Below are 25,659 nucleotides of genomic sequence, written 5' to 3' on the forward strand. Positions count from 1 at the left end.
GTCTAAAGGAATACAGCTGACTGGGTTTTCTTTTTTTTTTTTTTTTTTTTTTACATAATGTAAAGTACTTCGTTCACAGAATATCAAAGTTGTATTCCCTAGCAGGAAATTTGGAACTCCAGTAGTGTTTGCACAAGCATGAAAATTTTAAATACAGCGTGGGACTCCAAAAAATCCTTTGCTTTTGTGTATGATAAATCCAGCTTTTTAGTAGGTAAGAGCTTCGGGGTTTTACTGACTTTCAGCGGCTACAGGAATAGCTTCAAATGATGCAAGGCAAGTTCATTTTAATATTTATCTCATCATACTCTACAAATATTTCACTCTACTCTTCCTTGTCCTGAAGGACAATCGTAGCATGTCCTAACATTTACCCAAACTGGTAAAGAAAAGTAAAGATTGGTTTGAACAGGCTTATTTTTAACTGTTAATTTTACCGAATAACAACAGAAACAGAAGCTGATATAAAAATACCGTTTCACAGATGAAGGATCCTCTTAATGACATTTGTTTACTGGCTTTACCTGTTATATGCAAAGAAAGTTCATCAGGCCTGTCAATTTTAAAGAGTGTCTGATCCTAGGGAAAATGGAAAACAAGGAGGCAAAAGAACTGCAACATTTGCCTAAATACTATTTAAATAAAATATAATCAGTTTAAAAGAGAGAGGATCAGATGTTATTTAAGGATTCTTTTACACCAATAATGACTCAAAATCCAAGCAATGTCAATTGAAAGTATTTTTAAAATAAAATCTGTTTTTACAGCTTACTCATTCTCATCACCTGTACGGAGATCCAGCAGAAGGCCTACCATTTAAGGTCCAAAATAAGGCTCTTAAAATTGGCTTATATTGGATCTGGGCAATACATAGCCTTGAGCTTGCCCCAGTAGAACAGTTACACTTTTCTTCTGCTGTAAACTGGTTCTCAGTCAAAAACAGTTATTCAAAACAGGATCTAAAAGCCTCTTTCCTTTGACCTGAGATTAAACCACAAGATTTTTGTTCGTGCTTTATTTTTCCTGTATGTTTTCATTCCCCTGAGACAGCCAGTCAGGTTTCTGTGGAAGCTGGAGAAGTCCAGCGGTTTCCTCTGAATCTGACAGATACACCTGACAGAAAGCGTACTTTCTTTGTTGCTGAACTGTTTACTCTTACGGGAGTGCAGAGAACGGTGTGTCACCTGAAGAACTGGTGGCCAATAAGAGTGTTCTTCCATTAGCCTGATTTAGAAACCTGGAGAAGCTACCAACTTGAGACTTGAGGGGGATGTGGAAGCTGCAGCATGGGCTTCTCAGCAACTAGAGATCACCTCTCTCTACTGCAGCGTTCTGACATCTGAAAAGCAAACCTGGAACCTGTTTCCCCACACTGTCCTAACTTTTCACTCATCACCTGATAAACCTCTTAAAGGAAGAGAAATAAAATATAAATTACTTTTGAAAGATCCATCAGTGACTGAACACTACTATAGCATGTTCAAAAGAATTAACATCCCCAGTCAGTTTTAAGAGGCAAGCGCAATGCTTGTAGGAGGGCTGATGCTTATTACAGGAAAAAAACGTAAAATGGTGTAAATTCAAACAGGATGGGAAGCAGTGTGACATCCGCGCACAATTGTTATGGCAACTATTCAGCAAGAACTGCAGTTGTAAGGTGTGCATCCAGGGCCCTACTCTACCACTGCTTCTGATGTTTACGAGTGCTTTACTCCACAAAGCACCTGACCAGAACAGCAGCAGTTATATGTGCGATCTGGTACCACTTAGGAGTAGCAGGGAAGCAGACAGAACCCGTAATAGTTTCATATTGTGGATAACAAGCACGTGTGTGTTCCTGTTAAGATCAGATGGTCTGCTCTGCCTACATAAATTTCCATTCTCTCATTCCTGTTACCATAGCAAAGCGATACATTTGATCACAGTTTGTAATAGTCTTAGGGTTCATCATTATGTCCCTTTTTAAAAATCTGATTGATTTTATTCCCAGGAATGCTCCAGCCCTCAAAAAGTCTCTTAAGTAAATGGGCATGCTATATTTAGAATGAAACACAAACCTCAACCGAAGAAATGCAAGTCTGGCTACTTCATTAGAACTCATCTTCAGTTCACGTAATTTAAATTAGCTAAGCAATATACGAATGCTGATACCACCCCTTCTTTGCTTTACAGTGCTTTAACATTAAGAGGAGCCATGAATCAGGCTTAGCAATTGGAAAGATGGGATATACGCAAGAGTCAGGATGCAGTGATCTGTTATTGCATTTAATTACCTTGTGTATTCTGAGACTTTGCAGGGTTTCTTTCCCAGAGAGAAAGAACGGACCTCGGAGCCATGGTCCAACTTTCTCTTCATCTGCAAGGTGAGGGAAAAGAGTAACAACATGGATTTAGTTACATGACCAGCCTTACTTACGCGTACTTCTGTAAAATTAATCCATTTTTACCTTTTACTTTAATATCGAATTTCAACAAAGTTGACAATCACAAGATGATTTAAAGCAACATTTTAGTTTCTAGCTTCAACAGTATTTGATCCATGTTTTATACGGTGCATGTATATATTATTGCTGGTTTAGGGTCCAAAATCTACTGGAATGACATTCTTTTAATTTCCAAATTTCAAATGTGAAAAATTGTTCAGAACTCTGTATTGGTTTATTTACTAAACTGTTCTCTCTCTCTTCTCCTGGGAGGGGAGGTGAAGAACTAAACCAAAGTCCTTCATCCTTTGTGTTCAGGTTCATTGCTAAGTCTCTCATGGAAATGGTTACATTTTAGGTAGCCTGTCTGCACTGTAAACCATTATATTCATTTCAGGGCCTAAAAAAAATAATTCAAATATATTTTTTCTGTTGTTTACCCTTTTATTTTAAAGTTGTACATTGAAAACATTTATAAAACTGCGGTAAAACTGACGGACAGATTAACCGACATTTTTACAAGAAGGGTAAGGATGAAAAACACTAAACCTCAGTCTTGAATGTCACCCGCAATTAGATACGATCAAAACCAAATAATGAGCAGGGCAGCTGCTAAAAGGGGAAGCCACAGAGATGGAAACCAAAGAGATGGAAACCAGTGAAAGCCATATTTATCCAGTCAGACAAATAAAGATTACTTTCTACATATTTGGGTAATCTTTAACCACAGGTTTTTGGACTCAATGAGACATCCGTATGCCAAATACAATTTCTGAGTTTTTTGTTGGTTTTCTTTTTTCAAGATGTGATACAGCAGAACACTTCAGCCAGCAGAAGAATGCTTACTGCTGTTTACAACTGTGAGCTGCAAAATACATAAACCACTTTCATTGCAATTCAGACTTTAGTTCGACCATTTGCTCCCTTTTTTCAAAATTTCATATTTAAGATACAGTTTAAAAGTCAGCATCTTTCTTACAGAACCGATTTGATCTTTTTTAATGTTACATTATAACATAGCTATTTAACCATTTACTGTATCAGTCCACCTACCTACAAACAAAACACCCCAAAACCACCAGAATTCTCTAAAGCTTATGGTCCATATACTTTTGTTGTGATTTTGGGTTTTTTTTTCAGTTTTAAAATACCTTTATGGCTTTCCCTAAAAACAGTCACTGAAGATCGTGTGTTTTGCTTCATTAGTGATTACGAAGGAAAGCTAGCTAAGGTTAACTAGTCTCTTGTTTTTACAGTAACAGCTACAATGCAACCAGAAGAGCTTCCCTTGTAGCTGTGTTTCCTTGCCCATGCCTCACATGGGACACTCCACAGCATTTCACCAGACAAGCGTTCAGCCAGAACCGCCCCGTGTGCTGCCGAACCACCAACCTCACCCTCGCCGCTTCCCCACGCCCCAGGAGGAGCAGCCCCTGGCGCTTCCCCCAAGAAAACCAGTTGTAAGCATCACCGAAAAATAATGGATACCATCTTTTATCACTGTGCTAGACGAGTGAGCCATCAAAATTGCTGGAAGCGTAAATAAGATGTTTGAGCATGAATTTCAGTATTCGATGATAGACTTTTCAGAAAGGATTTTTCCTGTACAAAGAAAATTTTTATTTCCAGCTTGCCTTTCTGAGGGGTTATCATCACCATACTCCTCTTCTGCTTCTCATAAAAGGGAGATGCAGTTTTCCGAAAGCACACCTTAAAAATAAGAAGTACGAAGCCTGCAGTAGAATAAGCAGCTATAGCGATTTACTCTTTTGCGTTTAGCAAAGAAAACATTATGCAGTTCTCTATTCTGTTGCCTAATAATGGTTTCTCCCATTTCTTTTGGTTGTTTTGGGTTTTTTTTCAGGTATTTTAGGGAACTTTCTCATGGGGTCCACCACACAGACAGACTTTCAGCATCTCAGAAGACGCTAAGTAAATACACGGCCAAAACCGTCGTTTGCTATACGAAGAAGATAAAACTTTCTCTACAGCAGAGAGGTCTAGTGACAAGATTTAGCCATCTACAAGGTATCTGTGTAACCGAAAAAGAGAAACCGCCGAGCAAACGTCCCCGTAAATATTTAAGCAGTCGCTAGGAAAACACAACTCCTTCAGACAACGTTTATTTACCGAAATAATTGAGATTGCAGTACACTAAAAAAAAAAAAGGGGGGGGGCAGCAAACTGTATTCCGCATCACCACCCGCCACCAAGCGCTGGCAGCTCTCCCCGGCAGCGCAGCGCAGCGCAGCGCAGCACAGCCCAGCACTGCTCAGCTCACACTGCAGCTACAGAGCAGCGGCAGCCCCGCGCCGCCGCCGGCACGTTTCCGCCCGCGGAGCGGCGGCGCGGAAGACGCGCGGCCCCCGCCCGCCCCTCCCCGCCTCGCCCGCCCGCCTGCCTCCGCGGGCGCGTAGCCGGGGTGAGGGCGGCCACTCACTTTGTAGAAGATCATCTTGAGGGTGCCGTAGAATCCCATGGTGTCGGCGCGCTTCCCCTTGCGCGGCTGCGGCGCCCCGCGGGCCCGGCGGCCGGGCAGGCGCTGGCAGTACAGCCCCTTCTCCGGCAGGTAGGTCACCGCCTCCCGCGCCGACATGCTCGGGCACGGCGGGCGGCGGTGGCGTGGCGCGGCGCGGCTCGGCCCGGCTCGCCTCGGCTCGGCCCTGCCCTGCCCGCGCCGCGCAGAGCCCGGCTCCCCCCTGCCTGCCTGCCTGCCCGCCCGCCGGCCGGCCTGCCTGCCTCCTCCCGCCCCCCGCTTCCCTCCTCCCCCCGGCGCCCGCCCCGTCCCTCCCTCCCCGCCCGCCTCCGCAGCGGCGGCGCGGCACTGCGGGCTGCGCGGCCGGGAGGGAGCCCGCGGGCCCCGGCGGCGGGAAACCGCCCCCACCCCGGGAAGAGAGCTAAAAAAAACCCCAACCAAAAAAAAACCAAACAAAACCACCCAAACCCCACCAACGCTCAAAAATAGCGCTGCGTGGGTTGAGGTTATTTCCCCCCTTTCTCCCCTCTTCCCTCAAACGGCCTCGGAGGCCGGGGGCCTGCCCCACAACCCTCGCTCTATTCCCCCAGCGCCACACGCTTCACGGTCTTCCAAGCGGGAGCAAAACAAGCTCATTGCCACCAATTATAATTGCACCGTCGCCCTCGGCGAGCCTGGCTGGACTCGTACGCGACTGCGTTCTGTGGACGGACGCAAATCAGTCCTTCAAAAGTGCGGTAAATTTTAGAATAATGTGAAAGACACCACAGTTTTGCCAGGCAAAAAGATGCTGAAATACCCTCTATTGGCTAAACAATAGCATAAACGGGGTTTGAGGATTTAAGAGTTGAAAGACCCGAATCCAACAATTATGTAATATACATTAAAATACTAATTCACAGCATAGCAGCGGTGAAGCTGTAAAACGCAGGAGCAGGTCCAGGGTTTCCCCAGAACGCAGGCAGCCTTCCCCACGCACCTGGAGCAGCCTGCGCGCACACACACGCTCCCCTCGCTGTTAAAAGACAGCCCTCAGGCGAGACCAAGCCATCTTAGCTTGGTCTTCAAATCCTACGACAGATTCTCACCTATAGCATAAGGAAAGCCCTAGGTAATTACTTGCTAAAGAACGCTCCTTTTCGGTCGTTTCCTACTCTGTGCACATCAACAAATCTGTTCAATTCACCCTTACGGTTCGATTCAAGGGCAGAAGTTCCTGACATATGGTTGGGCTGTCAGACAGATACCTGCAACCAGCACAGCAGCTAGGCAGCTTTTTTTTTTTAGCTTCTATACAGACAACTCAAATAAGAGACTCCAGCTTCTGCAATTTTTCCTTGGTTTTTTTTTTTTCCTTCCTTCCAAGTTTCCTGCCCAAGTTCAGAGCAGAGCTGAGCATACCCAGAACATGACATGAAGCTGCAACGCTCCCTTATAATTTTCTCTGGGTGCAGTGGGAACTGGAGATGCTCAGCAGCCCTCCAGACCGATGCATTCAAACAGAAGCAAACACATAGTCAGTTCCTTTTGACCTGAGGGGAAACCATCTTTATCACCCAAAGCAGTACAAAAAAAGTAGAAAAGAGAACACCTATCTAAAGGAGTGGAATTACTTTAAGACCAAAATCTCATATGTATTGTTACTTTATAATAGTTCAGTGTGCCAGGTGTTAGCACACTCAGATAAGGCAAAATCACTACCCCCATAGCAAGCAAGATCCTGCTTCTACATGGTTTTACGTATCTCCCATCCAACACTGAGTCCTCGTAGTCTTTTTTTGTCTCCCAGTGAAAATGGTTCTGCCCATCAAATCTTGGCATTTATGCCATTATCCATTAAACTGCAGTGCTGTATATTTTATGAGAACAAAATGGTCTTGAGTTGACTTCATACCTCAGATATGAACAGAGCTGTACATATCCTGGGAGACTATTACTGTCTTCCTTTGCTAGCACATCACATGCAAAGGGGAAAGAAAAAAAAAACCATAGGCTGCATATACACAGGATAATCACAGGAAGCAAATTAATACCCAAATCATCAGAGTAGGAGAGAATTCGAACATTATCGCTATGGGAATTTAGAAGTACTTCATACACATGCATGCATAATGCTCTGTAATGTTCACAGCTATCTCTGCCCCTTCTCCAGTCTGTGAGTGCCCTCGATGCAGAGAGGGGGGACGACGGCTGTTCTTCCTTCCTCCAGCATTGCAGCGGGCACTGGCAGGAAATCCTCTGGGATCAGCCTCTCCCCCAGCCCAAAGGCAAGTGTAACCTGACAGCGTAACTAGATTTATCTTTTGAACAAAATGTGCTTCAGAGTAAGCAGTCAATGAGTTGAATAATAATTAGAAATTACTATTTTCCTCTTTTTTGGAGTACTGCTATTGCTGATTCCTTCTCTTTTGATAATGATTGGCAGATATTCTCTCATGGTAAAAAACCACCGACTTAACTGCTAATCTCTTTGCCTCAGTCAGGACCACGTAGTAACCCCAACAATCATTTGCTAGTGGTAGAAAACTTGGTTTATCAGGTACTTATTCTGCACAAAAGGTTTGGGGTTTTTCCTAATTTTAAATACAGATACCACAGACAGATTTTGACATTTGAACGGTGACCATCTTTCATCTAGCAGTCTGCCTTCCTCAGAGCGAGAGACAAAAATTGCATATGGATATGGCTCTAGTTCTCACTTATTTAGTATTTTTCTCTAGTGCGTTACCACTTTCGATTCTCGACAAATAAAGAATCATCCTCTCTACCTCAAATTAAGTTTGATAGTCTCTGGATAGTTGCAAGACTACTCTAGTTGGGTGTCTGCTCTTCCCCAAAATGCCTAACCACAGCCTGGGCTCTCTATAGTCGATGGAAAGGAACACGCTCCACCAGAGGCTAAGGGCACCTACTGTTAGGCTCCTGCTCTAAATTACTGTCTAGAAAGGGCTTTCTCTCTCTGCCTTGACTTTGAGAACTCCCCTGTCCTCGGAAAAGTTTAGTATCATGAATATACCACACTCTCAATTGTAAGAAATTAGTTAAGGCTTTGCAAAAGTAGCGGGGAACTGCTCAACCTGGGAAGACTGAGCAGTGCTGCAGGTCACACAGCTTCACTCTGCACCTTCCTGGAAAATACAATGGTGGAGGAATATGACCCCAACCCCTCAGATGCTTTGGAGAGCCCGACAGCAAGTAGTAGAGATGATGCATTCATTTACATCTGTACTGACATTTGCAATAATATTTATTGCAGTAAATTAATATGCTCTAAGAATACTTACTTAATGGTATGAAGTAAATGCTCATCACAAATTAAGGTACATTGAGGAAGACTATAAAGCAATGGTAAGAGAAAAAATCAAAAGTTGCCATGTTTCTTTCCCTATTTGATATATATTCAACTTCAAAGGTTGGTTTTATTTTGTTTAAGCTGAAGATAATTTTTCAAGTTTTTAAAACCACAAACGGCATACAATTCATGACATTTAGAAAAATGTCTACACCAAAATTACATAGTTTCCAGTGGACACAAGTCCAATCTTATTTCCCGTCAGTACTGCCAACTCTTAATTAATAAAAATTCACACCATCCAATTCTTTTCCTGTTGGCAACATTTCTAGCACCTTTACCAGTTTGTCATGTGGCATGCTGTAATTAAGACCGTCTATTACTTCTAATGAAAGACTAGAATGAATTACAGAAATCACCCGCAGAGCTCTATAATCCCCAGAAGAACGGAGATTACAGTGCAACAGACCAAAGAAACAACATTTTTGTTTTTTTGGTTGGAGAAACATTTTTGAGTGGAAAGACCACAGGATGGTCTGGCCATGGTAATAGCCAGTCAGCATTTTGGAAGTACAGTGGTGCTTAAACCATGGAATGCAAAAACCGTAATTGGCATTTCACATACACATATGTGCATTAGGAGCATAATGTGTGCAGGAGGAACTGTGGAGCAATATGGTTTGGTATCTCCATTAATATTGGTAAATGCATCATTCAAGACGGTGCCAGAAGGGATTCTGTGTACCCTGCACATTTAGCAGACGTTTAGCAGACTGACTCCTTTAGAAACATTTCAGAGGGATTTTTGTGTGTTGTCTAATAGGATTGCGGTTTTTTTTCCACCCAGGAAACCAAACACCCTAATGAAGTGGGGCCAAATCCTTAGCTGTGCAAGATTTACCCTGGAGACAGCAAAGACGACCTGGGAAGGACAGTCACGCTTAGTTATTTTTCCCTTTCTCAAATTTGGACCTGCCTAGGTTTTAAAAACTTCCCTTCTGCTTGGTAATCTAGTTTGGGCAGCTGCAGCAGCCAGCGCTTTGTCTTCTACGTTCGACCTCTTCATCCGACCACATACTTCATTTAATTTGCCAAATGCTCCCATTCAGGCAAGAATCTGGCCCCACAGAGAGGTACTTCTGCCATCTGCTTTAGACATTTAAGTACAGCTTAGCTTAGCACACCTACATTTAAAAGCCTAAGTTCCCCATTCAGTCAATGAGAAAGGCAGATGCTAGAGTCCAACTCCTATAAAGTCTTAGAAGAGAAGAAAAAAATCCCATACCATAGCAAGTGTTAAACATGTTCCAAAGTAATTCAGGGCAGGCCCTTCCTCTACAAAAGGGCACCGCTATTACTGTCAGATCTTTTTCTTTTTGAACGTATTATGAAATGAAACAAGTGACCCACTGGGATCTTGGAAATCCTATGTTCTCATGCTTTCTCCTGCTTCAGCTTGGGCTAGGCAATGCCTTTAAGGCTATCGCTAATTTGAGATTTATTAGCGTGCATCCTAGGTGCTGAGCTGGAGCGATTTTATGGGTAAATTCAATACCTGTGGGCAGGGCGAGACAAAGTTTTAGTACATGGACCAATTAAGGAAAAGTGATATTTGGGTAACGGGCAAAGTTCAAGGGCACAGCGTCCAATGCACCTTATCACATGGGTGTAATCGTGTGTTCGTGTAGAATATACAATTAGTATTGATGCAACAGAACAGACTTGAAGAAGTGAATTTAAGTGCACCAGTTTGTGACCAACAGCTGCTACCCTCCAAGTATGAAGGAAGAACAAGTGCAACTTGGCTCCCTGAAAGCAGTTTAGATGGAGAAATTTCTACTCAATTTACTTATGATGCCTGCAGTAGGCTTAGAGAGGTTAACTCCAGCATGTTTGCCTCAACATAGTTACAAAAAGAAATTTAAGCTTATGATACGTGTAGTACAAGTCAAACGCAATCCTGCACGTTGCAATGTGCACTGATCAGTACTTACTGATCAACGACACATTTTTGCAGTACTGATGAACTTAAGGTTTGGGATAAAGTAGGGAAAGCAACAGGAACTCTATTATGGGAGGCAGGACACACAGAGGCACTACAGTAAATTGTACGAAGTCTTCTAAAGCTTACTTAAACAGAGTGGAGAACACATATTACAAAGTATGATAGGTACTACTGAATTGTTTTACTAATTGTATAATGTTTCTTGGCAAAGCATTTTGAAGACTGCTTTCAAATTGAAATTTCCCACACATTATTCTTTATTTCCATGCAAAGTAAGGTACTGTGGTTAAAAAAAATTGTAAATAGCCCCTAAGTTTTGTTTTTGCAGGGGAGGAAATGGCATAGATAGCAACTGAAAAATCAGATTACTATTTATTAATAAATCCTTTTTATTAGAATAGTATGAACTTTCATTATAAATACTGTTTTAAAAGGTGTATATTTGTAGCAAAGATTTCCCATAAACCACTTCCTTTTAACATTTGCCTTTTAAAAAAATATTAAGTTGCCCTTTAAAAAATATTAAGTTTTAAATATATTGTGATAAGATTCAAAAGGTGTGCTAGTTAATGGCTGCAAAAATAGCTTTGAAAAGGATTTATACATGAAGCGTATGTAACAGACTTCAGTGCTGGATATTTAGAATAAACTTCAGATTATGTTTTAAGAGCAGCGAGATTGCAAAGACAGGCTTAATGTAATATGGCATCACTGTGTCTCCAGCAGAGCAGAACTCCCCTCTGAAGGTCATACTTCCTGTCCCCTTTGTTGGTTGCCCGTAGTTGGCCACAGAACTTGCAACATATGCTTGGATGCTTAAGTTACTTTAAAGGAGTACAGCCGAAGCTGTCATACACCCATTTATGAAGGGGACAGTTCCATGCACTGTTTCTTGGTGACAACACCAGCTTAAAGATGTCCCAGTCTCACCTGCTCATTCCCATCCCCAAATGGCTCTCGCCCTTATTTCTGCAGGAATAAACATCTGTAGAAATGCTCTGTGAACCAGGTTCATTAACTGATGCAGGGTGAGGAGAAATATTTTTAAGTTTTTTCCTTTGGGGTTGTTTTTTAGAACCAGTTACTAGTTTAATTTTCTGCCATGCCTTCAACAAAAAACTGAGCCAGCAGAAGCAAATGAGCAATTCACAGGCAGGGCACAAACTTCTTGAGCCAGCTACACCACTGAGAAAAAGGTATGAGGAACTGTGACCCAAGTGTCCCACGCAGAGAGCATAAGCCTATTATTTACACCTAGAGGCATCACTCTCTCAGCTATATTTTGATGTGCATTTAAGCCAACACAGCCACTGACAAAAAAAAAAGCAGTCCCTGCACCTGTGGCTGCCCTTGGCCATTCATTTCTACATTTGTGTCACCTTCTCAGGTGTGCCATCACAGCCTTTGTTGTATGGCTGTGTGGTCAACCACGGTGGCAACTGACCTAGGGACACTTTTGCTGGGCTGTTTTTCAGCCGGGTCAGACTCCCCATCTCCCTCACTGCATGGCCACACAGATGTCTGTGCCAGCATAGCAAGAGGTACAGCCTGCTCTCCTTTTTAACTTCTCCAAGCCCCCAGAAGAGCTACCTTAAAGGCTTGCCAAACTACAGCCTTAGGTGAAATGGCAAGGAACTGGGGTTTAGCCTTTGTTCTCCCAACCCGGGGGGCTGTATTATTACCATAGAGCGACTTATTCACATTGAAAAACATACTTAAGTCTCTGTCAACTGGAAATGGACACTCAATATTGAAGTTTTACCATAAAACAAGCACAACAAGGTGAACCACAGGCAGGGGGTATAATGTCAACCTTCCTTAAACATGTCATGTTAAAACTCCAGGGAGCTTGTCTCATTAGAACTGTATATTATTTCAATGAAAAAAAACCCAAAACATTTTCTTCCCAAAGCATTTTTTTTTTCTTGTTAAGGATAAATGAAAACAAAAATATCAGTGGAGCTAGGCTTCACGTTGCTTTTAATTCCCTGTGACAGTAACCATATGCAAGCTTCCTACAGAGAAATCTTGTATGGTTTGTTTTAAAACTAGCAATATTATCATATAATAAACATTTTTCATAATGCATATTCATAAGGAGCAGTTAAGGTTGCTAATGCAGCCTGCACTTTCACATACTTGACTGCTTTCCGTGCAACAGGAACATTATGAGTTGCTTTTTTGTGTTTTGTTTCTAGACAGTATTGTCACATTATTCATTTTTCAAAGGAATAAGAAGGTATTCCATATAATGCATCTTGCAAAACATTCACTAATGGCAGCAGATCTTCATAAGAACTGGATCTCCATTCATTGTGCTCCTATTAAAGTTAACTGTAATCTATTTATTATATCATTAAACTTAATATATTGTAAGATGAATTCTATTTATAGACGCAGTAATAGCTGTGCTAATCACTCAAGTTCACATTGAACAGGGCTGTGCTTCTGAGACACAGAAGCAGTTGCTTCAGAGACCAAAGTACATTCCTAAATTTCCCAAAGAGATGACCTTACGTGCTACATCCTGCACAAGCCTGAGCGGCACCGCGCAGGTTGCTGCGGCCAGCCAGCCTGGTGTCACCTTGCCCTGCTGAACAGCCCCTGCAACCCGCTGGCACTCACGCTTGCTCCGTAGAGGTAGCTGGCACCACGCATCCCATCCAGGTTCCTCCCTTGGCCCGCTCTTCTCCCTGATATCCTTAGACACCACTGAAGCCAAGGGCAGTGGCTGCCATGCCAGCAGCCAGACGCCACTTGGGCACAGGGTATTGAGTCTGGGGCAATACAAAGATAGCAGTCCACACCTTACTCTTTGGGCACTTACATAGTCGCTTTCTAAAATACCACCCCTGGGCTCCATTTTTAGTAATTTTATCTTATATTGCCTTTATAATCCTTTCACAGATTCTGCCTGTGACCTAGTCCATAAAGTTAGAAAACCAGGCACTTGAGACTGTTCTTAAATCCTACCATAGGCGCACAAAGCACAAGCCTTTCTTGCTGATCAACAGACGGTGACCACAATACCCCCCCCCAACCCCCAATAGGGATCAGTTCCTTTTTCAATATTTCAACCATAGAGCTGAGTTGGTTTTGTTTATATTGACAACGTTTCCAAATTGGTGAAATGTGCATTTCTGCCTTTGAACACCAGTGGCAGAACTGTTTTCACTCAAATATAAGCAGGTTGGGAAATCACCTTTGTACAGAAAAAGAAAAGTCTGCTTGGACTCAGGCGGCTTTCCAAAAATGTCTGTCCTTCGCACTGAATACAAATAGAGCACTGGTATCTACTGCCCATTTTCTGTTAAGTTTTCCATTTTTATTTTCTTTGGAGATAGCTTAATTTTGATTGCCAAGAGAAGTGCTTATTTTTCTGGCATAATCTATAGAAATCTATTTACAAAATAGTTTCTGTCCCTCATTTGTGGTACATGAGAATGATAAGGGGTTAGTGGTAAGCCTTTAGGCTACAGACAGAAGAATTCCTGGAATTACAGATTACACCAGAAGGATTTAGGAAGAATTTCAAGAAATAAAACTATTAAAAATGTCAAATATCTTTCCTACCTGCATTACCTAAACACAGTATAAAGGTTACAAAACCAAGCAAGCAATCAAAGGAGTTTGAAATGACAGGTGTAAGATGCTTTTACTCCTAAAAAGCTGCTAAGACAGCCCTGTGCGTGGTGCATACTAAATAAGACACAGATTCTGTGGAAAAAACAGTGTCTGAGGTTGCAATTTAAGACACATTGTTACCCACTTGTGCACATGCATCAAGTTTGCAAGGGCAAACTTGCAAGCGTTTTACGCATGGCATCCTGGCAAGATTTTATAATGTCAAAGAGAATTTAACTTCCCCCCCAACATCTGGCAACACGGTGACTCCCCATTCAGCATGCCAGTGGCATGGAAGAGCCTGAGCCACCCATGTGATGCCCCACTGCTGCAGGTAACCAGCGGTAAGGAATACAACAGCATGCCACCCTTGGTGCAACAGCACTAGAGGAAGATGAAACATCACGTGCGAGTGAGTTTCAGGGCAGTCTGCTGATTGCAGAAGTACAGGACCCACGAATCAAGGCTTCGGAGAGGAGTTTGTTCTGTTGAACGTGTATGAAGCTCTTGGGCTCTCTCCATCCGTTCCTCATCCTCGCTTCTCTGTAATCACCAGCCCCAAGGTCCTCCATTCCCCTGCCCTCTGCTCCCTGTATCAATCTCCTGGCCCAGCAATTCCCCATTAGTTTCCTCCCTCCTGCCCTCTCCACAGCATCTCAGTCTAACAAGACTTACTGTTCCACCTTATTACTCCTTTCCTTTTCCATCCTCTTCCATGTTTTCTCCTTCCCTGGAATTCAGGGGAAGCATTTTTCTATACAGTGTCCAAGCATCAACAAGGGGGGCATGTCTGGACTGCAGGACACAGAGGATATTTGGCTTTTTTCCCCCCATACTTGGCCACATCTGTGGAGCAGCTGGAAGCAGCCACTATGGGGAAGATGCAGCTCTGCCTACATTGCCTTCGGCCACAGCATGCTCGGTGAGTCCAGGGTAAGGGTGCAGGTCAGTCTGGTCAGCGCTATGACCTGGTGGGACACAGACTTCTCACAGCCCAAAGTGTCTCTGGTACACGCAAATGGTCATTTTTCCATGATGCATACTCTGCCCTACCTGTAAATGACGGTGGTGGTTATAAAGAGGACAATTTTACATTATACCTGCTTGATGCAGCTTCCTTTTCTCACCACAACCCATGCCTACAGTAGAGCACAGAGAAGAGGATTTACTCATCTTCCACGAACCCTCATGATTTATTGCCATGACAACTCTCCAGAGGCCTGGGGGAACCACGATGTGAGCTGGTTTCTCCCGAGTACATTCTTGCGGCCACAGGGGAACGGATGCTGAACCTCTGCACAGCAGAAAGGAATGCCAGGCATGCTGGGGTCACACCAGATGCTTTGAAGCCTTGCTAACCCACTGTCATTAACCTTATGCTGTGCAATTTCATGTCAAAAGGGGCTACAGGCGGAGTGAGCAGGCCAGCAAACCTGCCCCATGTAAACAAACTCTTCCCTGAACAGGTGCTTCCAGTCTAGAAACCATACAACACACCTGCCTGCCTCTACAAGAAACGTAGCACTGCATAATTTAGGGTAAGTAGTCCCTCATCCAGACAAGAGTGATAAGAATTGCTAATCAATTTTTTTTACACTGAATCTAGCATTATTTAGGTAAGATTAGGGATAGATACCTCTAATACATTCGAGCCCAGAACAGATATTTATAACAGAGATCTCTCAAAGAATGCAAAAAGTATGAAATAAGGTGGCACATTTCACAGTGTTTCAGAGATATTTTCAAACAATGCTACCTGTATGAAACCTAAGAACCACAGCATAAAAAAGAGAATGGCCATACCTGTCCACTGTGGTGTCTAAGCTTCCCTTGGGAAATCACTTTGTTCAGTAAAAGCTTATGCTCCCTTTATTAAGCTATAGTATTTATAATGGAATTTAAAAATTACAAGTAAACCCCCCCCCCCCCCCGTTTCTACCCTCAAGGAAAACCGCATATTGCAACCTTTATATAACCTCAGACATCACATATTTAACCATTTCTCTAAAACTTCTGTCAACTTGCCAGTTCACTGTGATGCAACCGATGTGCTCCCTAAACCAATCCATTCACTGTGGGATAAAGAGCAAGTCAGTTATCTAAATTCCTGGGTTTTGAAACTTAGAATTTCTTTATTTATAGAGAGATGGAGCAAATTAGAGATCGCAGAAATTTTTGGTTTGCTGTTCCATTCACTTGTAACCACAAAATTAGATGGCAACCATGGTTTTAAAGTTTGTAATGTTATGGAGACTCTTAGTATTTCATAAATCCAATTACTGAAGGAAACGTAGCCCATCTAATGTTACTGATTTACCAAAAAAATGAAGCCAGTGAAATACTACAAAGCAAAATGTCTAGGAATAGTCCAAGTCACCAGTGTGGTCGGCTGTATGAGGAATTTTATTCTTTGCATCTTAAATTATACTATTTTAATATTCTAGAAAGATGCAAAATATTACAAACTATTATTTGAAATTAGTACAAAAGAAGAGGGATTAAAGATGCTGAAAGCCCGTGCAAATGTACGTCCTAATTCCTATTCTTTCTCTTAGCAGAAAGCAACTGCTAAGGCATGTTATTAGCTATAACATTGCTAAAGCGATGCCAGCAATGTTCTGACAAATCTCTAGGGGTTTTTTTTTGCCCACTTTCCTTTTATTATCATATTCCATCTCTAATATTCAATCAGTGCCAAACTGGTTTATGTATGCCAATCTTTCTCACAGAAATGGAAAAAGAAATCCTGCTATATGTCGTAGGCTTGCTGATATGACAGGTAGAGAGTGAATGGAAGTGGGAAAGGGAAGCAGGAGGGAGGTGCATGAGAGCACCAGTCTGCAGTTTGCTATTTAGCAGAAGTCTCAGTTTTCTGATCAGAAAGTTGGCAAAAATCAAAGCACAGACTACTGTTAGGTTCCTTGTAATTTAACCTTCAACGCGAGCTTCGCACATCATGTGGTCTCTTCCCTTTAGTCTAATTCCATACGCAGAACAAACTAGCGCCTTGAAAACTGGCCAGATCTGAATAATCCCCATTTTACTATCTACTTCCAACAAAATGTGCTACAAGCCACTGACCAGATCATTCGCTTATCAACCTAAATTTAAATCTCTATGCAGTTATTTAAATACAGTCCCAGCTGTTAGCTGAATTCCCCCTTGGGACAAGATTTAAAAATGTTCACTTTTGTCCCTTGTAAAATCATAGACAATGTTTACGAATATTTGATTAAAAAGAAAATTCTGGGAAGAACTCATTTGCTGCTTGTACAAATATATTTCCTCATTAAAATTCAGTAAAAACAGTTTTAATGGAACACTACAACCTCATTCATGCTTTTGAATAAAGTGATTTAAATTGGCAAGAACAAAGTTTAAATACACTTCTTCCCAGCTAACTGTCGACAGCTTTTTTATGGCCTGCAGGGACAGGTATGACTCATGCCTATGCTGTTCTTCAAAAACTATTTTAAAACGCAGATTTTTTCCACTGCTCTATTGTGCTTTACAAGTAACTGCAAACTGAAAGAGACTAAAATTAGAAGGCAGACCACTATCACCAGAGGGATTAGAAACTCCTACGCTATGTTGATTCAAAAAGCTGAATTGGTTGACCAATACGAGGGACTCTTATGTTGGTTCCTACTAGATTTCTGGCAAACTTCATTCAAAATCTCTCCTAGTTACAAATTATTTGGAATTCCTGTGTTTAGGAACAGTGGGTGGTCTCCGGATTTGCATGCAATGTTACACTGAGCAACCCTCTTACTCTCCGGTATGCAAGACCAAAAAAAATGAAGGTGTTCACCCTAACCCAAGTAAGTTGGCACAAGAACGCTACCTGGTCACAAGTCATCTGGAAAAGGTTTGGGGTTTTTTTAAACCAACAACTGCAGCAACAGCCTTTTCATGTGCCTTATGAAAAGTATGCTAATATTTACTGATTCTGATTAACACAAAGTTTCTGATTAACACAAAGTAAGTTTGGTACAAAGCTAATTTAAGAAGGAATCCAACAGCCTCAAGTTTAGACTGAGCAATCAAACTGCCAAGGAAAATACAGCAGAAGATACTAACCTTTCCTGTAATTCAGAGTGGCATTTTAGGTACTGCAGACTACTGGGTTAAAAGCTAAAACAATAAGATACATTTCAACTTAAGATAGGGATGTCAGTCTCCTTATCAGTACAGTCCTTCAAAGAGCCCTCTGAAATCCTCTTCCTTTCAGACAGACAAGCCTCAAATCTGTGGCAAGATGTGTGGGCTACTTAGTGAAGAGCACACTAGGTGCTCTCACAGTAGTATCTCGTTAACCAGAAAATCTGAATACACTTTGTGCTTCTTTATGCAAAATACTGAAGGAAAAAATGCTAAGTACTTAATTTGCCATATCACAGAGGAAAGTTAAATGTCTCTCAGCAGGTGAAGATACCAAGAAGCAAGAACATTTATAGTAACTGGGATTCTTTCACTTTCCCATTCATGATAACTAGTTACATTACTATATTACATGCATCTAGTTTAAGAATGGATTTTTTTTTTTCCTTTTACAACAGATAGACAGCTGGCCGTTTTGTGCTGCACTCTGAAAAGAGCTAGAGAAATGTGAATAGTGAGCTGGGTTAGCTGTTCAGTACTACACACTAAATGTGGGAAAGCAAAAAGAGGAAGACTCAGCCAGAGCCTATATTGATCTAAAGCATGGGTCAACAGTTCCAAGACACGGAAAATCAAATTAATTTCCCATTTCCAAGTGCCAGGGGACATCTATTACAATCTAAAAGGTATCTGTTTTGAAGAGCTGTGATCCTAAAGCTCTTCTCTAAGCAGAGGCAGTGTACATCAGGGTTAGAGATGGCTGTAGCAAAAGAAATCTCATCTCAGAAGAAAAAAAAAAAGTGAGAAAAACAATAACAACGTCCCCTCCACCCCACAAAAACTATATTTTGTTGTTGCAATAGGAAGTGGAACTCTAACTTACAAGTTTAGTAGATGCCCAAGTATGAGAGCAGGGGTACCAGCCTGAGGAGCAGTCATAAAGGCTGTGAGAACAACCAGCAGGCCGAATCAAATCCTCTCTATCTTTTGGAAGGCTATTTTCTTTATCTGCATTTTGCAGTTAGTATTTGTCTAGTCTTGATATCTACCTAAATATGCAAATAAGCAAGCAAAGTGTCTTCAACTCCTGAGGAGAATTTGTGCTCAAGGATATGTCATACCTACAGAGATCCCAACGAGTGGTTCAAATACAGTTAATCTTTTCTCTCTACTGAGGTGCTGTCAGAGTTAGCACTTGATGAAACAGAACATGTAACTGGTCTCCAAACAAGACCCCACCATGCAACCAGCCAGCTGATGGTGTCAGGAAGTTTTTTGAGGGCAGTTTGAAATTAGACGGATAAATGCTGCTGCAGCATCAAGCAGCTGGGCACGTTATCTAGCTTATGCTCTTTAACGTAAGTTTGAACAGTAATGTCTATATCTGAACAAATCTGGTCCTGCCCAACAAAAATCTCAGCCTGAAAGAAATTATCAGCTGATTCCTTCCAGACAACACAAGAATTTCAGGAATGCAAATTAACCACTTCATGCCCCTGACAGGTCTTTCTAAACCTTCTACCAGTTCTTCCAGCTTTTCATCTCCCCAGAACAAAACCACAGTTCTCAGAAATACTCTGGAAGAGCACATGGCTAAGAAAAAATTTCCCAGTGCTCAGATGTTAAGTCCCCCTCCCCCCAGCATTAGTGTCTTCAAAATGTTTTTAAATGAAAGGGAAAAGAGGAGCAGCCTGCAGTAGTTTCCATATAATGCAATTATACAACCTTTTATCTGTATGGATGCCAGTACGGAATTGCATTATTCCTTTTGAGGCCTTTGGGAATGAGGTGAGAATATTATCTTGATATGTATTAAACCAGTAACAGAATTGAGTATATTTGCTTCTTCATGTTAAACTCATTTTAAGGAGCCCCTAATACATTTGTTAGCACTTTTTGAGAGTGATCTTGAAGCTGGAAAGGAAGAGAACAGATAGCTCAATGTGTATAACATGGGATTGTCAAATAACATCAATAATCCCTGTAATAAGGTCGCCCTTTCAAAGTAAGAACTACTTAGAGATATGGTAGAGAACCCAGCTCAGTGGGACCAAATGGAGTGAGGGGCCCACAAGCTGAGGGTTTAACTAACCTAAAGGAGGAAAGGACTAAAAACTTGGCTAGGAATCAGACTGTTTCTTCACGTTGCCATTTCCACCTTTTGGTTGTATAGAAACCCTGGGGCAATGGCTGGGAACAGCAAGTCTGCAAGTGCACATTCTCCATATCAATGCCTCTATAACAGACCAGAGAGGGTGACTTTAGATTACATCAGTAGAAAACTGCAGTTGACAAGGAAAGAAATCTTTTAGAAGAGGAGGATGCTGTGCCAGTTCAAAACCCATTTTCAAATCTATGGGAAGATGACCACTGACAATCAAACATGTTTTACATCAAGAACAATCCTAGACCAGAGGTCTGTCTACACCAGAAACATTCCTCATGCCTACTGCTCTCCTCCTAATGAAATGCTCACACCCCTCTATAGATTTCTTTCACTGTAAGACAGGGACTGAGTGTACCTTTCATAAGCTTTTCTGAAACAAACTAGTCAAAACCAACTCTCGACATGGAAAGCCATGGGCATATCCTCTTCTGGATATAGCTGTACCAGAAGAAGAGGTTACTCTTCCTTCCTTAACCTATTACAGTCAGTGAGCTAAGCTGGCTTATACAACTATATATAGTAGCAGATCTTTGGCAATAAATGCACTTTTTTCCCCTTAAACAGGCTAAGAAGTGATGACACGAGCAGCTTAAGTGGCAGAGCTGAAACAGCAGAAGTCTGCTGGCAGGATGCATGACAAATACCTGCAAGTAGCCTGAAGGGTGGCAGTTTATTCAGCCAACATAGCTGAGTTGGAAGATGACATGTTCAGAGTACCAACTGGTCAGACTCACAGAAGCCAAAAAACATTGGATTCCCTGTTGGTAGGATAAGTGACCAAATTCATTGGGAACTCATGGTACTGCCAGGATTTGAACCGAGATCTTATAAACCCATATTACTGCTGCTTTAACCATTAAAACTTCCTGAATCCAATACCTGCCAAGAGTGGCATACCTGACTTTCAAGAGTGGTTTCCTCTGAGAAATTCTAGAGGTAAATCAAGAGGCAAACATCAAGAGATCTGTTGTAAAATTAATTTGTGTTTGCTGTCCACTGTTGCAGTTACAGGACCTTCTTCTTCTGTACTGGCAGTCCCAGCTCATTCACACACACCGTGTTGTGTGATGGGGCAGGCCAAGTCATCTGTTCCACAAGTACTTTGAACGGATAGATACACAGATAGCATTACTAAAACACATTTCATTTATTCAGTTCAAAAGACAATTTAGTTGAGTAAACAAGTCTTTGGTCTGATTTATCTTTTTCTTCTTTTAAAGGAGTCCCGAGTTCTGTTTCTAGTACTGCTACATACAACTTTGTGCAACGTCTCTTTGCTCTCTGAAAACTACAGTAACATACTCACAGGATAGATATACAAGAGGCCTAAGTTCTGTTAAGAATTACATGTTAGTAAATATACACAGGATCGGTTTGTAGACAGCTAACAGCAGCCAGTTGCAGTGAATGCTTGGATTCATGGTCCCTTGCTTTCTCAGTTTATGAGACAGGTTAGAGAAGCAGTGAGAAACAGCGGCACAAGGTTTAATACATACTAGCAGATAAAGTACAAACTTTTCAGAGACCTTGGATACATGCTCTGAAGCCCACTCCACACTATTGCTCAGGCCAACTAAATGAAATTGCACTTTCATTCTGCAGCCATAAAATGATACATCAGAGAAAAACTCCAGTAACTTTTTATTGATGTGTTTTGGAAGTGGCTTTGGTTTCACCAGATGGAAAGGTTTTCCAGTGAAATCAAAGTCATTCTGCTCAGATATCATTCATAACATGCATTTACACCCACATAACAGTTTCAGTTTCAAAACCCAACTAATTTTTATTAAGGAAGATATATACTCCAAACCCACTGATGAAATATCTACAGTATCTTTAAATCACACATTTCCTTCACCACCTTCCACAGACCTTGTACTGCCACGCCAATTCACAGATGATTTTACTACAGAGCCCTCGCTCCTGCTACACCGATGCCAACAGAGCTTCCCTAAGACTGCAACTACCCCCCCACACTGACACGGTTACATTACTTCTGCTGTACCAGCGGAGGCAGTACCCACCGTGCCCCAGGTGGTAACAGGTTTGCCTCAGTCATCTGTCACTCATCCTTTCCTCTGCAGCCCCCTGCACCCGCCAGCAAAGCAGCTCTCATGCAAATGGGCCCAACCTAATCCACTCCAATCAAACAAGCCAGGTTGGCAGAGCCTTACTATTTAAAATATCCATTTCATTTTGACAAACAACTTTGCCAGCAGATTTGAGAGGGCATTTCGCTTAAACAGAGGGCTTGTGCTGAGCTGAGCTTACCCAGGCAAACAATCTATGAGACTTAGACACGTGTTTATCAATGACTGCAATGGTGTAAACTAAGCCCCTGGATTTTGCAGAGACATGGCTGTGCAGCATTGGCATATTCCTTCTACCAGTTGTGCTGTGGGAGCAGAGGGCCCACAAACAGCTAGAAAAAATAGTATCTTAAGCTGCTACAGCTTCTTGTTAAGACTGGATCTGAGCGCTTTGCCAACAGAAGTGCTCTTCACCCAGCTTAGCTGCAACCAGATGAAGGGTTTTGGTTAGCTGAGAAACAGCAGGTAAAAATTGGGACTTTTCAAGGCATAAGACCTTATGGCTACATAGCAAAGCTATTACACAAATGATCATCACTTCTGTGAAAAGTACTCTGGCAGAAGCAACCATACTCACTTTTTTCTTTAAACAGAAAATCTCTGTATGCTATCATGAAGGCATATTCACCATCCATGTGATTTGCCTGTAAAAGTATAAGCTGTCACAGATGACCTCTGAATGGATAATGAAAAATAATATGGTAGGCTACAACTTAGACCATACTTTGGCAATAAAGGTACAAAAAATCCCAAACAAACAAACAAACAAAACTTCAACAAAGCCTAATCTGCTTACCAAAGTTTAGGACATCTACTAACTGACTTGAAGGACACCTTTAAAGGTTGTATCTGCAAGCTCTTTAAGAAATCCACTCATGTACAGAAATCTGCAACACGAAAAAAATCCTGGGAGGGAGAGTTCAAATATACAAAAAAGTACAAAGCCAAAGACAATACAAAGAATTTATGACCTTCTCTCTCTGTGTGTCTTTTTTTAAAACTCCTGTTTGAATACCTGATATTCTTTTTGGGGGTTGGGTTTTTTTTTTCCTTTCTTTTTTTAAAATCTGTTCACTGGTAAATAAACAGAACAGGCAATTCGTCTCCCATCTATTTTAGCGAAGTCATAATAATAAACTATTTTTTTTAAAGTTGCAGCAGACATGAGGTAAAAGATCATTACTTACTTGAACACAGTAGATTTATTTGAATAATTCTTTAATCAGTAAAAACACGGATTTCTTTAAACATAGTATACTTTTCTTGAGATGAGAAAGCTCCTCTTACCCTATAAACAATTTTCTTTCCATTTTAACTAGAATCAGTTTCTTGCACCAAGTTGTCTGCAAAAGGCAACTTATACAAACATTTTTATGTAAAATCCTTAAGATAGTAATTACACAAGTAACTTTACAAAAGAAAGTGGCTTTGTTTATAATCAGAGTCCAGAATTTGATGCTAGTATTTAAACAATATATAAGAACTTTACCACAAAGAAATCAAACACAACATCAACCTCAGCTAATGGTCAGAGACAGTTAACTTTTGATTTCTTTTCCAAACATACAAGAAAAGAAAATAGTAGGAAAACATATTAACTTTGCTTTTGAGAGCTGAGAGTAAAGAATTTCTATACTTATTGCTAACCTGTGTCATATCTGAATTGAGCCATTATTATTTATGTCCTTTTAGTTTCCAAAACGAATGCGAACTTTACTCTCAGAACACCAGAAGCCATAAAAACAATGCACAAAGAACTGAGAATGTGATGGAGCAAGTAACGAGAGCTAAGTCTGAAGTTCAGTACATGCTTCTCTCCATTATCAGTGCATGATAATTTTCTGCTATTTTCTGCAGAGGCTTCTTTGAACAGAACATTGAAGAGTGATTATAGGTCCAAACCTTAATAAAATGTCAAAATCCACTGCTTCATTGTATCTGCAGTTATGATGGTTTCCTCATACACATGAGATAGGAAAGGATACAATTTTGTATTTATGGTGTTCCAAGCACTACCTTTTAAATTATGGCTTGATGTAAATTAGTTATTTGCCAACCAGAAAGGCATTATTATAACCCCACATTTTAATAAAAATGGTGGGTTTTTTCTTAAAAATACTGCTTCAGATCTTGAATACACTTCTAAAAACTGAAGATTTTTAAACAGTTAGTGGCTCTCACTGTGAAACAAATAGCATGGCCAATAGCTTATGCCACCACTACGACAGGGACAAAAGACAGCAGACTGGGTTCTCCCCTGCAGTTTCAACTCTGCTCAAGTTGAAATGAGAGAAAAGGCCTTTAGGGAAAGAAGCTGCAAAATCTCTGTTTTGGCCTCAAAGCTTTAGAGCCCTTTGCCAAGGCCAAAGCTCACGCCTCCGAACTGTGGGGTCCATCCAATGCCAATGGAAAAAGCAGCTGCATCCGACTGGGGTGGTCCTGCCTCCGCCTCCCACCTCAGGTGCTGCTCAATGCCAGATGCTAGATGGAAACTACAGGCAAACCAGACTTGCCAATCACTGCCAAAGCAACGTTTGCCCTGCTCTCTGGAACTCCCACCATGTGACAGTTTTCACAGTCAAGGTGAATTATATCCTAGCCTGCAGACTGAAATTCCCTCACTTATTTTCCATAGCACAGATAACATCTTCTGACAAAACAGAACCAAACTTTTAATATTGATTTCTCCCTGTATTTTGGATGGACCTTTTTTTTTCGAATGTGGACTATCACCTGGTAACTTGTTACTCAAAAGAAACAAGCTCCTCGGGTAAGACGAAGTATGCTTCTCTTCCTTTTTTAATCATGCTACTGTCTACAGACCGTTATGATAGTATTTTTTCCTTTCTACTGTAGAAAAAAGAATCACTCTTTGAGCTTCAACAACCAAAAGGATTGTAAAGATTGTACACAATCTATGCAGTTTCCCTCACAGAGGGAACACATCAAACAAAAAACTTCTGTCAAGAACGCACAGCTAAACGTTGATGGCTGATACAACGGTATTTAGTCAGCTTTTGTGCACTAGCTGCTGCATAGCTGAATAGCAAATCTTACCACAACCTTCTTGCCAGGAGATTTAGCCCTCCTAAGAGTTGGGCTTTGATGCGTCAGAGAGGAAAGGATAATTCTTGTATTTTCTTTGGAAACAATGCAATCATGATTGCAAGACATACTTGTCTGAATTAGATGTATAATACCAGGTCTCATAAGAGATGGTCTAAACCTCTAAAGCTTGCCTGACTGTGATAGAAGCTATTAAGGAGTCTGCTTTAATGGATAAGAAATATGACAACTCCCACAGAGAATCAGCTGGTGCTGTGCTGGAAGGACTGAAAGTGCAATCCTACTGTTGCGCCTGTCCTCACAGAGGGAAAAAGAAAAACATGGTTCACGTTACAATTTCTGCAAGTGTCCGTCCTGATTTTTGTTGAGAAATACACAATTGAAGATCTTTGACTTCTTATATCCCTTTTAAAAG

The 25,659-nt window shown here is 41.4% G+C and overlaps 1 protein-coding gene across 5 annotated transcripts in view; it reads right to left on the bottom strand.

Annotated features, from left to right (window-relative positions):
- FBXW7 (F-box and WD repeat domain containing 7) overlaps positions 1–25,659 on the bottom strand; it is a 187,195-nt gene that overhangs the window by 28,846 nt on the left and 132,690 nt on the right. For 4 of the 5 annotated variants that reach the window (XM_052777225.1, XM_052777216.1, XM_052777198.1 and 1 more), the window contains one exon: positions 2,274–2,356. In XM_052777225.1, the coding sequence (XP_052633185.1) occupies positions 2,274–2,356 (83 nt within the window). Of the gene's footprint in view, positions 1–2,273; positions 2,357–4,863; positions 5,121–25,659 lie in introns of those variants that run through there. The other variant, XM_052777235.1, reaches the window with a different exon arrangement.

The sequence above is a fragment of the Harpia harpyja genome, chromosome 2 (genome assembly GCF_026419915.1).
Source record: "Harpia harpyja isolate bHarHar1 chromosome 2, bHarHar1 primary haplotype, whole genome shotgun sequence".
NCBI lineage: Eukaryota > Metazoa > Chordata > Aves > Accipitriformes > Accipitridae > Harpia > Harpia harpyja.